The sequence below is a fragment of the Caretta caretta genome, chromosome 3, assembly GCF_965140235.1.
Source record: "Caretta caretta isolate rCarCar2 chromosome 3, rCarCar1.hap1, whole genome shotgun sequence".
Lineage (NCBI taxonomy): Eukaryota > Metazoa > Chordata > Testudines > Cheloniidae > Caretta > Caretta caretta.
In genome coordinates, this window is record NC_134208.1 from 84,517,424 (window position 1) to 84,531,557 (window position 14,134).

Sequence of the window (14,134 nt, forward strand, 5' to 3'; positions counted from 1 at the left end):
AATACTCAGGCTCATATGTCCATGCCGATAATGTTAGTTTCAAAGGCTGCCACAAGGTCTAGTTCACAGATTCAAATAAGGCCGGAATGGACCACTATGATCCTCTAGGAGTCTGACCTCCTGATAGCATAGGCTGTTGAACTTCGCTCAATTAATTCCAGTTGGAACTACAACATATCTTTCAGAAAAACATCCAATCTTGATTTAAAGACTTCCAGTGATGGAGAATCTGCCACAATCCTTGCTAAATTTTCCAACGGTAAATTATCCCCATTATTAAAAACTTGTGCCTCATTTCTGGTCTGAATTTGTCTAGCTCGGGTGGACAAACCATGGCCCACGTCTGGCCCACGTCGAGCTTTTAATCCAGCCGTTGAGCTCCATTCCCCTGCTCTGGCTGGGGAGTGGGGTTGGTGGCTTGCCCTGCTTCAGTGCGCCTGGAAGGCCCTGTGCCCTGCTCCCTGGCAGGCGCTGTGCTGGTGGAACGGGACAAGCCCCCAACCCAACTCCATAGCCGGAGCAGGGCAATGGAGCTCAAGGGCCAGATTAAAAGTTTATTTGAATAGCTCTTCTTCAGAGTTAAACTGATTAACAACATTGTTTAATTATGTTTTACTTTGTGGCAATAACCAAAATATAATCAAACTATTTTAGCTTCAGTCAAATGGAGAAACACTGATGATTTGACAAAGCTAATTACAAATCATAAAGAAATCAGCAATAAATGTGAAAAAACAACCAAACTTTTACATAGTGCAGTACACTGAAAAGTTTTAGCTAACATAAAATGTGTGTTCAGACAGGAGCAAAATTGTGTGGTAAAATCAATAAACAGCTCAGTAATGTAATTTTTTAACAGTGCATTGTTCAACAGAATTATTTTAATAGTGTTGATTTTGAAACAGACTTGTGTTGTCCCTGTTTGAACATGAATAATTTTGTGAGCATTCATGGCCCGCCATACAATTTCCATACCCAGATGTGGCCCTCAGGCCAAAAAGTTTGCCCACCCCAGTCTAGCTTCACCTTCTAGCCATTAGATCTTGTTATATGTTCATCTGTTAGACTGAAGATCCCTCTCATCAAATTTCTGTTCCCCATACTTGTATATTGTGAACAAAATACCCCTTAAACTTCTTCGTTAAGCTAAACAGATTGACATGCATCTTTTACTATAATGCATGTTCGCCAATCCTTTAGTCATTCTCATGGCTCTTCTCCAAACTCTTCTTGAATTGTGGGCATCAATGCTGGGGGGAATTCTGCACCAAAAAACCTAAAAATTCTGTATGCAATATTTTCAAATTCTGCAAAATTTTGCATATTTTGTCAAAACAACACATCACACCAGTTGCAATTATTTTTTGTCATTTATTTCAAAATACCCGTCAGCAAGTATGTCTAATAATAGAGACAACAAAGATTCAGAAAATGTTTTTTGACAAATAGATTCCTTACTAGGCATATTAATACAGAACTCTGAGTAATAATTCATTTAAACTTCAATACAGAACCATATTTCTCTCACCCCTCAGAAGCAGTGCAAAGGTTTTGTAGAGTCAGGGGTAATGGAGGAGCTGAGGGAGAGAAAAGTAATTGCTGGTAAGGAGTCTGGGTGTGAACTTGGAAGGTGGATGGGTGGGAGTGGGAAAAGTATGGAACAGGTTTGTTTGTTTGTTTGGGGGGGGGGGAGGGGAAGAGAAACAGGACTATTAGGGAGCTTCCCCCACGCAGTCCCTGGCTGACCCCTACCCTCTCCCATTCAGTCAGGCGCATCTGCCCCATCCCCATGTATCCCTGCACCCCGATTGTCCTTGAACACGATTGTCCACGTGTCCCTCCACCCTCACTCCCTCCATCCACGTGTCCTTCCACTCCCACCGCCCTGTTCCTGTGTCCCTGCAGCCCATGTGTCTCTCTGCCCCTACTCAGCCACTGCCGATCCCTTGTAGCTCCGCACCACCTCTGCCCATGTGACCCTGCATCTTCACTTCCATTCAGCTCCTGCCCCGGTCTGTCCTCCCCCAGTAGCCCTTATGAGCCTGTCTGACCCCTCAGCAGCCCCACGCTGTCTGTCTCCCCATAGCCCCTGTCTCCTGACCTGGCCCGACAAGTGTTGTGAAGAAGGCAGGCTCCTTCTCTTCCCTAGCTGGCTGGGAGCAGCTGCTGTGTTTAGTGCCACAGTGCCCACAGTGGGCAAAAGGCAGAACTGCAGAAGTTATTTTTTGCTGGGAGCTGGTGCTCTGTTCTAGCACCACAGTACCCTCTGGTGGGCAAAAGACAGAACTGCAGCAACATTCCAGCAGAAGCTTTTTTCTGTGCAAAAAGTTAAAAAAATGCTTGGCTCATTAATTATGCCCACACGCAGTGGCACCAAATTCCCCCAAGAGTAACTAGAGCTGGACACAATATTCCGGCAGCAGCTGCACCAATGCCAATACAGAGGTAAAATAACTCAACATTCCCTTCTTTGTACATCCAAAGATTGTATTATCCCTCCTGGCCCCAGCCTCGCATTCAGTTAATTATCCACCATGGCCCCCAAGTGCTTTTGAGAGACACTGCTTCCCAAGATAGTCCCCCATCCTGTTAGTAGGGCCCTACCTTCTTTGTTCCTAGATGTATACAATTACATTTAGCTGTATTAAAATGTATATTTGCTTGTGCCCAGTTTACCAATCCCAATCACTCCATATTAGTGATCTGTCCTCTTCATTATTTACCACTCCACCAATATCTGTCATTTGCAAACTTGCAGTAATTGTTTTTTTTCCCAGGTCATTGATGAAAATGTTAAATAGCATAGGGCCAAGAACCAAACTCTGTAGGATCTCACTAGAAACACACCTGCACAGTGACAGTTTCCCATTTACAATTATAGTGGGGCCTATCATTCAGCAAGTTTTTAATACATTTACTATGTGCCATGTTGATTTTATATCAGTCTAGTTTCTTAATCAAAACGTTATGCAGTAGCAAGTCAAATGCCTTAAAGAAATCCAAGTAAATTACATTGACATTACCTTTAGCAAATTTGTAATCTCATACAAAAAGCTGGGTTGAGAAGATCTATGTTCCACAAAACCACATTGATTGGTGTGCAGAAGGGCATACGTTAACTTGAAATGGTTTGTTATGAGATGTTGTTACAGGATAACTTAAGAGAAATTGTATTATGAGGTATGTTGTGGGATGAATACCAAAACAAATATGCCACTGGGTACATGGAGACACAGAGGCTTGGACACCTAGATGGAAGCTCCACCAAGACTGCTCATTTGGAACTCTGGGGTATCTGAAGTTGAAATATCCTCAGACTGACTTCTGAGGAGATGAACAGCATGATCAGAGAGGCAGTCATGGAATTAGGAAGGGAAGCACCGTTGGGCTTTTATAAGAAAACACTTTCCTCAGTGGAATAAGAAGGAGAAGGGTGACTGAACCGAATTGTTTAATCTGGTTAAATACAAGTTTAGTAGTTTTTCAAACCCAGAAGACAGAGAGTCAGTCAGTGCGTTCTGAAGAGATGCAAGACCTTTGAAATAAAGTTAAGAAAAGCTGTCAGGATCATCTGATATTTATAGGCAAGCATCCTGAGAGGAAGATTAGAGGGCATAAAAGGCTGTATGAGCAACTCAGACACTGGTGTTGAATAAGGTGTACCACGCCAAGAAAGGGCAGGTAGTGATAATTGGTATTGATTATATTATCTTTGTTATTAAGTTCCATATCACCATTCCATTATTTTGCCAAGGGTCAATGTTGGGTTGACAGGACTATAATTACCTGCATCATCTCCCATTTACCCTTTTTAAATATTGGCACAGCTTTAGTTTTCTTCTAGGCCTCTAGAACTTCCCCAATGTTCCAAGTTTTGTTGAAAATCAGTATCAATGGTCCATGTTGATCATGAAGTTTGTTGCCTTGACTGAAGATCCTGGCAGCTGTGGAGAGGGATGCCTGAGTGGAAGATTATGGCCATTTTTCTCAGAAGTGGACCTACACCAAAAGTTGCACACTGAAGGTGTGATGTTAAACCAATGTGGTTAAAGTGGGTGGATATTTATATTGGATTTAAACCTAGATTACAGCAATTTAGTTTTGCACCTCTAAATTGTTACTTTTTATAAGTAAGCAAAAAGTTAATTTTTGGTTCCTGTCTTCAATTAGTTTTTCACTGCACGATGTTTAGTTTTAGTGTGACAACATGGCTTCCCATTACGTGGTGGAACGTAAGTTTTGTCTTCACGAGGAAAAAAAAAGCATCTTTAACATGTTAAACTTACTAAATCCTACTATATACAAGGTAGCTGTAGTTTTAACATGTTGAGGTTAGTAGGGTATGTCTAGGTTTTATCTTGCCCAGCTAACTGCCTTGTGTATACTAGGATTTTAACACATTTAAAAATATACCTTTTTTTCCTCTATAGGATGACTACACAGCCAAGATCCCTTCAGAGCGTGGTATGTTGAATTTAAGTGGCAAGACTGCTTTGTTTCTGAGATATACTGGAAGTTTTGTGGCAGCTTCAGGTAAATTCTAAAACAGAAGTAAAACAAAATGAGTCAAATATGAAAAACAATCCATATTCACCTAGACCAGTGGTTCCCAAACTTTTTTTTCCCCGTGGACCACTTGAAAATTGCTGAAGGTCTCAGCGGACCACTTAATGATCTTTCCAAATGTTGTTTGTACCATTAACTATTGTAAAGTACTTTAGATAAAAGCACTATATAAAAAAACCCTTAATAAAAATATTTTTTTGTTCTACACACAAAAGCACACAACTCATAGTTTAATATCAGTAGTCTTACCTTTTTAATGCTATGGATGTTCCCTCTCGCCCCCACCATAGCAGCCACAGAGCTGGGGCTGGGAAGGAGGGCCATCTCTCCCCGGCAGCCGCAGCCTTGGAGCTGGGGAAAATCACCTCTTTCTCTGGCTGCCACAGCCTTGCACACCCCCCACCCCCTCTTCTCACCCCAATTCCCCCCCCCCACCTACCTTCTATTCCCCCCCAAGGCCAATACCTCACTTTACATGTGTGTCTTCTCCAGGGTCCAAGCACCTAATTAGTGGAGCCACGCCTGTGTGGCTGCATTAATTAGGTGGGTGGCCCTTCATTCTCTCATGTGCAGCTACCCAGGTGCGCACCTTAGAGGGAACTATCCGCGGACCACCTGAATGGAGCTTGCAGACCACTGGTGGTCTGTGGACCACAGTTTGAGAACATCTGACCTAGACCTATACATTTTTAATGTGTCACAGAGTAATACATAACTGTGCTATAGAGGCTGAAGCCAACTGGACCTTTAAAAAAATATATTTTTTTCCCCCAATACAACAAATATACCAAAATACCAGATTCATAATACTACACAAAAGTAAATGAAGATGGTTAGGGTAAAAGAAGGGGGAAGATATCTATCTTCAGGGTCTGTGTTAATCATAGATCTCTAAAAATTCAGCCCAAATTGCTTTGAATTTTTTGGCATTTCCTTTCTGCCGCATACCAATTATTTGTTAGCTGTGAGGTTAGCCATGTAACAGCCACAGATCAATATTTGGTGGGGTCGACTTTTCCATTTCTGCAGGATTCACTTTTATTGACCAAAGCTGCACATTGGAACCATGGTGTCTTGTTACCAGGTAACATCCTGGTAACCGGCATATATCCAAGAATGAAACTTAAGGAGGGATCCAATTTAGCATTGAATAGCATATTAAAAACTAAATTTACACACATTTGCTTTTGTTTAGATTACACAAGTCTCCATTTTGAATGTTCACGAACTGGTGCATCTTTCTAAAAACTTAATTTAACAAATCTGCCTTCAGCCAAGCGAGGCTAAAGCTCGGTGGGTATGGCTGATGCTCCGGCCTAACCTTGTTTATGCTTAAGTGTTGTAATACAGTTAATATAGTATATAAAATCGCACAGTGCTTCAACTCTGCACAGTCTAACTTTTTCAATTCACTATTATTTTAGAAACAGATCCAGTTTTTTTTTAAAAAAACATCTCTACCTTTTACTGGAGGTTTCTAAGATGTTGACGGTCTTCCTGTAATTTCAAAGTAGATAACTGCATTACAGGAAGTAAAAAACAGTTACTCACCATGTCGTAACTGTTGTTCTTCAAGATGTGTAGTTCATGTCCATTCCAATCAAGTGACTCGCACACTTCTTGTCTGAAGTGCCTTGGCAGGAGTCACCAAAAGGACAAGTACTGCATTTGTAAGGGATTTCAGCCAAGGACCCTTAAGGATCATGAGCAGAGACTCTGAATTTTCCTCAAGGAAGCAGCCCTCCATCCGTAGTCTGACCCCGAGTTGGCAGAGCCCATTCCGAGCGCCTCCTCCTCTGTGTGCAGCGCACCAGCACTGATAGCGTGCGAGCTGGCACCAAGAAAGGAGGCTAAGGACTCCTGGCACTGACACAGCGCTAAACATAAGACTTCTGGCGGGTGCCAATTTTTGTCTTCAGTGCCTCAGAAGAAAAAGAGGCAGGAGAGGGGCTGCTCTTCCCCTCCTAAGCCTAAGAAGCCAGCAGCAGGGAGACCTCAGCCCATTCAGTCTACTTTGGGCCCGGTTCCTCCCAGGGGCTTGTCAACGCTGCCCCGCAAGGGGTCCAGTCAAGTCCAGCCCAGCCCACTACCCTTCTCCAGACCGTCGTGGCCAGGACATGCAACTCCCCTCCACTCCAGAGACTTTTGAGGCAGTGCTGGACCTTATTCGCCTGATGGCACCGCATTCTCCAAGGAGGGATGAGGCACCGGTGATAACCTGACCACCTATCCCACCTAGGGGCAAGCCAGCGATGCCATCACCATCACCCCTCTCCCGATCTCTGCTGAGCCACTCCCAGGTGCCAGCCGCCCACATGGGGGGATCGCACGAATACCCAGAGGCCAGGCACCACTCATTGGCACCACCCAGTACCGCTCCTCCGTGGTCTTTCTTTTTGGAGACCTCGGAGCCTGCGGCGGAGTCCTATCGTTCAGATAGGTCCAGCAGCAGCAGATCTAGATCTTGGTGACACCTCCAGCCTCTTCCTGCACGGTGGCCAACTCAATGGCAACCACCAGCTCAGTGGCCCTTTTGGACTCGCTGGGCCTATCATCAAGCCTAGGGTCAGAGCCAGGCATTGAGATCCAGGTCGGCGTCAGTAACATCAGCATCCTTCGCCACCTAGCAGTAGCTGGCACCAGAGATGCCACCAATATCTCCACCTGCCGCTTAGGCCTCAGTGCTGGCAACCACCTCAGCACCAGCGATACGGCAGCCCAACAAACAACATGACCCTCTTGGTGCCGAGGGCAGTGACCAAGATAGATAAAATTATCTCACACACACACGATGTAATTATAGTTACTGACATACTGTTTTTCCCCCCTTTTAAATTAAAAGAATAAAGAACACAGAGAAAGGGTAACAAATTAACCAAACAAGCGTAACCATTATCTGTGCATTACCAAAGTATGACAATTTCTAGTCTTATAAACAAGACCTTTATTATTGTTTTTACAAATACTTGCTCCCTCTATGTTACAAGCAATAGACAGAATCTCATTTTATATAGCACTTTTCAGACTCACATAATTTTTCAAATTACATACTGTACAATCCATTTCAGCACTTTGCCAAATAGCAATGTTAAATGGGGATGACACAGGAAAAAAATTCAGCTCAATACATTCCAACGATCCATTTTGAGAATAGAGAATGGCATACCTGGCATTCTTTGTCTTGCAAGCCTATAAATAGTAACGTATAGGTCTGAATTGTTTACTGGCATAAACATCTACATATGCAAAAAAAATTTCCCTTGGCAACCTGCTTTTTTGTGGATACTGATGAAATTGTGCTGTACAGTACTTATTTTTAAAAGAATGAAAAGTAGAGAGAAGGTAGATCAGATGTTTATAATGCAAGAACAAGAGGACAGTCAATAAAATTGACAGGCAACACATTTCAACTGAAATACTTTTCAGACAACAAAATTAGCCTGTGGAACTCACTTTCATAGGATATCCCTGAAGTCAAGGACTTGGTGGGATTCAAGAATAAACTGATCATTTAGATAGGTAACGAGAACATCCAGAATTACAAAAGAAAGAATAAGTAAACAAGAATACCAGAGTTTTAAAAGCAAACCTCTACATAATGGAGGTTAGAATGTAACTTTCATTAATGAGATGTTATTCCATTCTTGTACCCAATCCTGTTAGAAACAGGATGCTGTATTAGAGGGCCTTCTCTTCTGATCTGGTAATTTCTGTGTTCCTAAATGGAACTATACACACACCCCCAAGCATAGTATATTCTTGAAACCTTTTTGTTTTGACCATGATATTAAAGAAATTCTCCTGTGCTACTGCTGCACGGACTGTAGTGGCAAATTAGTAGAAAATACACACTGAACAATAGCTCAAACGCAACCTTAAAATAGTAGGAGAATTGCTGCCAGTGAAAGCACCATTTTATATTTAATTTTCACCTGGAGAGTCTTCCAAGATGAAGAATTTTTTTTAAAAGCTTGAAATTTGAAGGACAATCTCTACCAGTACAAGTATTACTATTTACATAGCATCCAAGTGTGCTAGATATTTTACAAATGGAGTAATAGCAACAGGCACCTTCTACTGCCAGCTGTGTTTGAACTGTATAGGACTGATTCTTGGTGAAAGGCTTGAACCTGAAGTTGCATGTAAGGACATTTTAAAAATATATAAAATCTGACAGTGTCCCTTTAAAGAGGCAAAGTTGTGAAAAGGACGACAAAACAAAAGCTTAAGTTAGAGTGGTTTTAGCACAGATCAGAATCTCAAAATGGAATTCTAATCTTCTATGCCCTAGTGTTGTAACTATGTATATTGCATTTAGCTTAATTATGGGAATACTGACCTATACTGACAACATCCCAAAACCAAAATCTCATCTTAACATGGAGAGTCTCCCTCACTTCTTACCAAGACTGAACTCTATGTAAGGTAATTAAGTCATATAAAAACAAGTATTAGTTTGACAGCAGAAATATTTGGAGCAATTTGATTTTTCTCATTAGCCAGGTACAACCAGGAAGTCATTCTGAACTGAGAACTGAAGCTGAATGGGCTTTTTCCAGGTCCAAGAGTTAAATGCATTAGGCATTATTTTCAAAAAGATTCAGGCACACATACAGTAAGTTGTATTCATTTCTTTCCAGGGTAAAAATTACTATTAAAAAGTTAGTGGTAAAGAGAAAGGTAGAATTAAAGGAAATGAGAAAAACATGGATTCCCATTCTCTGGAACAGGCAGGAAAAAAAGAAGGATTCTGACAGCAATTTTTTTAAAGCAACGAAGAATGCAAAATTAGTGAGAATCACTGTCCTGCTAGCCACAGATGGTGGTCTTTACATAGCCTGCTTAGTTTTTAGTTGTACAAATTATTGAAGTGTATGCAATAAAAAATGAAACCCTCTTCTTATGCAGGCAATATCTAGTAACCACTACCATAAGATTGTACTATCACGAGTGACTTTTTAGCCACCAATTGAAAGATTAAAAACTCAATATATATGCTCTTTCTTGAACTTGAATAACCAGGGTTTTTTCATTATACAGTCTTCTAGAACTGAATCTTAGAAAGCTGTGACCAGTTTGCTCTGCAAAACATTTAGGTAATTACATAAATAATAAGCATGTCTCAATCCTGAATAAACCAGAAATGTAGCTTATAAAAGTTGCTAATGCTTCTCTATAGCAGCCACCATACAACTGTAATGTGAAAACTTGAGACAACATTTTATATATGCTACAATATTTAAGACTCATTCAAATTTTATTTTGCAATGGTATAACAAGCAGAACTATTTTACTATGTAAAGACTTAAATGTTAAATAATATTTTCCCCAGACAAAACAGATAGTTTAATTTTATTTTTTCTTTATGTTCTTGCAACATCAAAATCTTTAGCTTCTGGATTATAGTTACAATATATTCTATTTATCTTTTGTTAATGGTTTTCTATGCTACATATATAGACAGTACTTCTCCATTTTGGGAGGGAATTTAGGTAATGAATCAGGTTAATCAACACAATAGCTATTTAACCTCCAACTGTAAAACGAAGTCATTTTTAGATTTAAAATTGGTTTCCCCTCTCCCCCATTGTCTCCTCTCCTCACATCAACCTACTTAAAAGTTGGTACAGATCCGTGGAGAAACTGATATACTTTTTAACCATATTACAGTAACGCATTCTCAGTAGCTAGCTGAATGCTTTGTATCTGCAAGATAGCTAACGCCCAGAAATGAAAATTCATACCAATGGCTTTCTGTCTAGCCAACGGTGCACACAGCCAGTTACATATGAAACTTCCTTTGAAAAAAATCCCATGTAAACAATAAGGATAGAAGTTGGGTTTTGTCACGTTTAAAACTAGAAATACAAGATACCTATTTAAATCACATAACATTTTTAACCTCAGCCTCAACCTTCAAACTGCTGTAGCTGGCCATATGACATTTTATCAGGATTTTTATGTACCAGTGCAATAAGTAACCCATCATTAGTAACTGAACCCCAAGCTGTAGAGCCAAGCTCTTCCCCAGCTTTTCTTTCTGGGATGTATTTTCAATGCTATTTCAGCACTTTTCCACTAGAAGTCAGGCATTAGTAATGTAAACTGCACACATCTAATCTAGTCAACAAAAAGTTCCACTACTTTTAAAATCTATTAAGAGATGCGCCATTTTGTAGCTCATGTTCTGGAGTGATTTTATTCATTATTTCAGTCATAACAAAGAACAAATATTACCTTATATTAAAAGTAATGTGACATTCTGCTTTCGAAATATAAAAATAATGATTTTAAAATATAAACTGGCTCCTAAACTAAGACAGTCTTGTCAGGGGAAAAAACCCAACCACACACTTTGCACATCTATAGGGCCTTACATCAGAAGATCTTCAAAGTGCTTTGCAGAGGTGGTTAAGCATTATCCCCATTTTGTAGATGAGGAAACTAAGGCACTGAGAGGTTAAGTGACTTGCCCAAGGTCACACAAGTCAGTAGCAGCACCAAGAATAGCACTCTAGCTTTCCAGTAGTCCATCTAGCCACTACATCTCACTGCCTCTACATTAAATGCACTGATTTAAACATTCGTTTGGAGAGCAGGAATTGTACAACGCAGTAAAAAGAAACAGTGAACCAGAGCCAGTCTATGAGTGCATCAAATTTCAATCAAAAGCATGAGCAATTTGGTATTCAGTGAATTAAAATGCACTTAAGGGAATGGTCACTTAAATGGTCATACTGAAAATTATACATTTACCTAGAAAGAGAAAGCTCATTAACTAGAAGACATGTGGTGTCAATGTTGTGAAAAAAAAATATGGGTTACCTTGACATTTATAGTTCAGATAGTCATTTTAACCCTCTACACAGAAGTTATGCTTGTTGATCAGCAGACATCTAGAGTAATAAAACCCTAAAAATAAATGGATTAAAATAAAGGAAACAAAGCCATCTATCAAGATCACCAAAAAATATAACTTCAAATAGATAATCTACTGCAGCAAATGAAATGTGATATGCGTAGGTCATTGCCTGAATGAAAAACAAATTTCAGCCCAGTTCCCTGAAGGCAAACGAGCATTTAAAAGGAAGCAATGCTAACTTGTATTTCAAAAAGCCTGACCTTGAATCTGATGCTCATGAGATGGGTGGTTTATGGACAAAGATGCCGGATGTGATTCAGAAATGTGTACATTTTGGTTCTGTTCTTCACTAATTTGATGGGGCTGGACTGCATCTTGGTTAGTATGAGACTGACGACTAGGTTCCTGGGTCAGCTGCATGTGCTGAGCTCCTGTTGCTAGATGAAGTTCTTCAGTTTGCCCCTGATGGGCATGAAGATGTGCTAGTGTTTCCTTTGAAAGAGTGATGACATGCATTTGCTCAGATTGTGTAGTCTCTATTTGGTTCTCCATCATATTGATACTTTGGATTTGTTCTACTTGTTCCTGCTGAGCTGCAAGAAGCAAGTTCTGCAGCTGTTGTGGTGGTTGAGTGATTAGCGTAAGATTAGCAGCCTGGCCTGCTGTCATATTTTGGGAGTTCTCAGCAGTAACAATACTAATACCTTGATTATGACTAGGTATAAAGTTTATATTATGTACTGAATCTGTGACAAGCAACTGAATCTCTTGTCCTCCAGACGTGGACAGTTGATATTGCTGCAGCTGAAGAATGTTTCTGACCTCCTCTGAGCTATTGCTGTTGCTAGGAGCAGTGCTTGATTCTTGCAATTGTTTTTCTTTGCTGTGAATTTTCAAATGAGACTTCAAATTGTCCAAGCGGGCAAACTGCAAATTACACTCTGGGCAGGAGAAAGGCTTTTTGCCTGTGTGTAAGATACAGTGTCTCCTCTTTGCACTGGAATCCGAGAAACATTTTCCACATATACCACAAGAATATGGCTTTTCCCCTCTGTAAGAGAATATTTTACTTAATCAGAAATACTAATTCTGAGACTACTACTTTCTGCAAGGTATTACCTCACAAATGACTCATAATAAATATAATACCACCATCACCACTAATAAATAATAATAATAATAATAATCTCTGCTATACTGTAGTAGTGCTTACAGGCAGTCATGTAAGAAAAATATTCAATGCTACATTTTCTGGATTCTACTTTTAAGAATTGCACAATAGTGTGACAAAGTTTTCCCTAATTTGTTCACATTCAAGAGTTAACAGGACTGCCTTCATACAAAAATACTGAGGTTTACGAAGCCCTGGTTTGACAAAAGGATGGAGAGCACAAAAACTGGAGTGATAAGAGAATTCATCTATTTTACATCTTTACTAGCATCTATCATTAAGGATTAATTTGAAGTTGAATTTATCTCGTCACTTCAACTGTTTTTAATGCTGACTGAAAATATCTAAAACCTAATTTCCGGACACACGTGGCCTACGACGAAAAGAACAGGCTTTGCTGTAATCTGATGGGTTTTTTATTGTGCGCCTCATAATAGCCTTTCAATGGTCTCAATTTTTATGAGGTTCCTTTATGCGATACCTTACGTCCATATGACTGCAAGCCATGTGACATTGTTAGTGCTGTGTACTTTTATCTTAAAAAAAAAAAAAAAAAAAAAATCAGGTAGCATCAATGCTGGAATTTAACATGTAAGCAGGGTTTGACAGTTCCTTTAAAAAAACCCAATCTTAAGATATTTCTGCAAAAATCAGTCTAAAATCTAAGACAGTTTATCAAGTCTATCGACAATAAGCCTTCCCCCAGCTCACTGCCTAATTTTCCCCACAATTTATTGCATTTTTTTCCTTTAAAATGTGAAGCAGAATTCAAATTAAACATTGTATAATTTAACACACATTTGAAAATACTGTAAAGAACATGAAATATTTACACTTCCATATTGGAAATAAATTGGTCAGACTGCACACAGTAAATCCTAAAAATGTCACTTTTGAGGTTTTAATGCCAAAACAAGCACTAATATCTGAACACCATAAGATTACAACAAGGCATTATAATCTATATCAAACACTTAAGGCCAAATGTAATAGTTTGCATTTTATATAAACCGGTATTATGTTCAGAAACTCTGCTATAGACTTACTACAGGGGTTAATTTAAGGAACTGTCTCAACAGAAGCTATACAGGAAAATGGTCAAGTAACAGTTATGATTGTAGTAACTTGCTTCTGCTCTCATAGAGAAGCCTATAGTAGAAATATTTTGGTATCACTATTTGTTTAGTGCTGACAGTATACTCAATGCTATAAAATATACAAAAATAAAGACAGTCTCTGCCCCATATTAGATGGAATCTCTCCAAGTTTTCCAAAGGAATTTGACAAGCTTTATAGCAAAAGGTTTCTGAACCTTCGTAACATTTACCCATGCAGTAATCAAATACAAAATTAGAAATTGTGCATCTATCATTTGAATAGTGATGCATGTTTACTATTAAAATTAATCCGATACATTGTGTTTTTAAAGTGAAAAAACATAAAAGCAGATTGATGTCATGATACATAGCATATATTTCAGGTGGAAGGGCTGATACCTCAAATTAACAAGGGATCTGTGATAACCAAGAATACAT

The 14,134-nt window shown here is 39.6% G+C and overlaps 1 protein-coding gene across 7 annotated transcripts in view; it reads right to left on the minus strand.

Annotated features, from left to right (window-relative positions):
- Positions 1 to 14,134, minus strand: part of ZBTB24 (zinc finger and BTB domain containing 24) — a 49,169-nt gene that overhangs the window by 23,082 nt on the left and 11,953 nt on the right. For 4 of the 7 annotated variants that reach the window (XM_048844827.2, XM_048844830.2, XM_048844828.2 and 1 more), the window contains exon 7: positions 11,689 to 12,479. In XM_048844827.2, the coding sequence (XP_048700784.1) occupies positions 11,689 to 12,479 (791 nt within the window). Of the gene's footprint in view, positions 1 to 1,351; positions 4,541 to 11,688; positions 12,480 to 14,134 lie in introns of those variants that run through there. The other 3 variants (XR_007355861.2, XR_012667634.1, XM_075126640.1) reach the window with 3 other exon arrangements.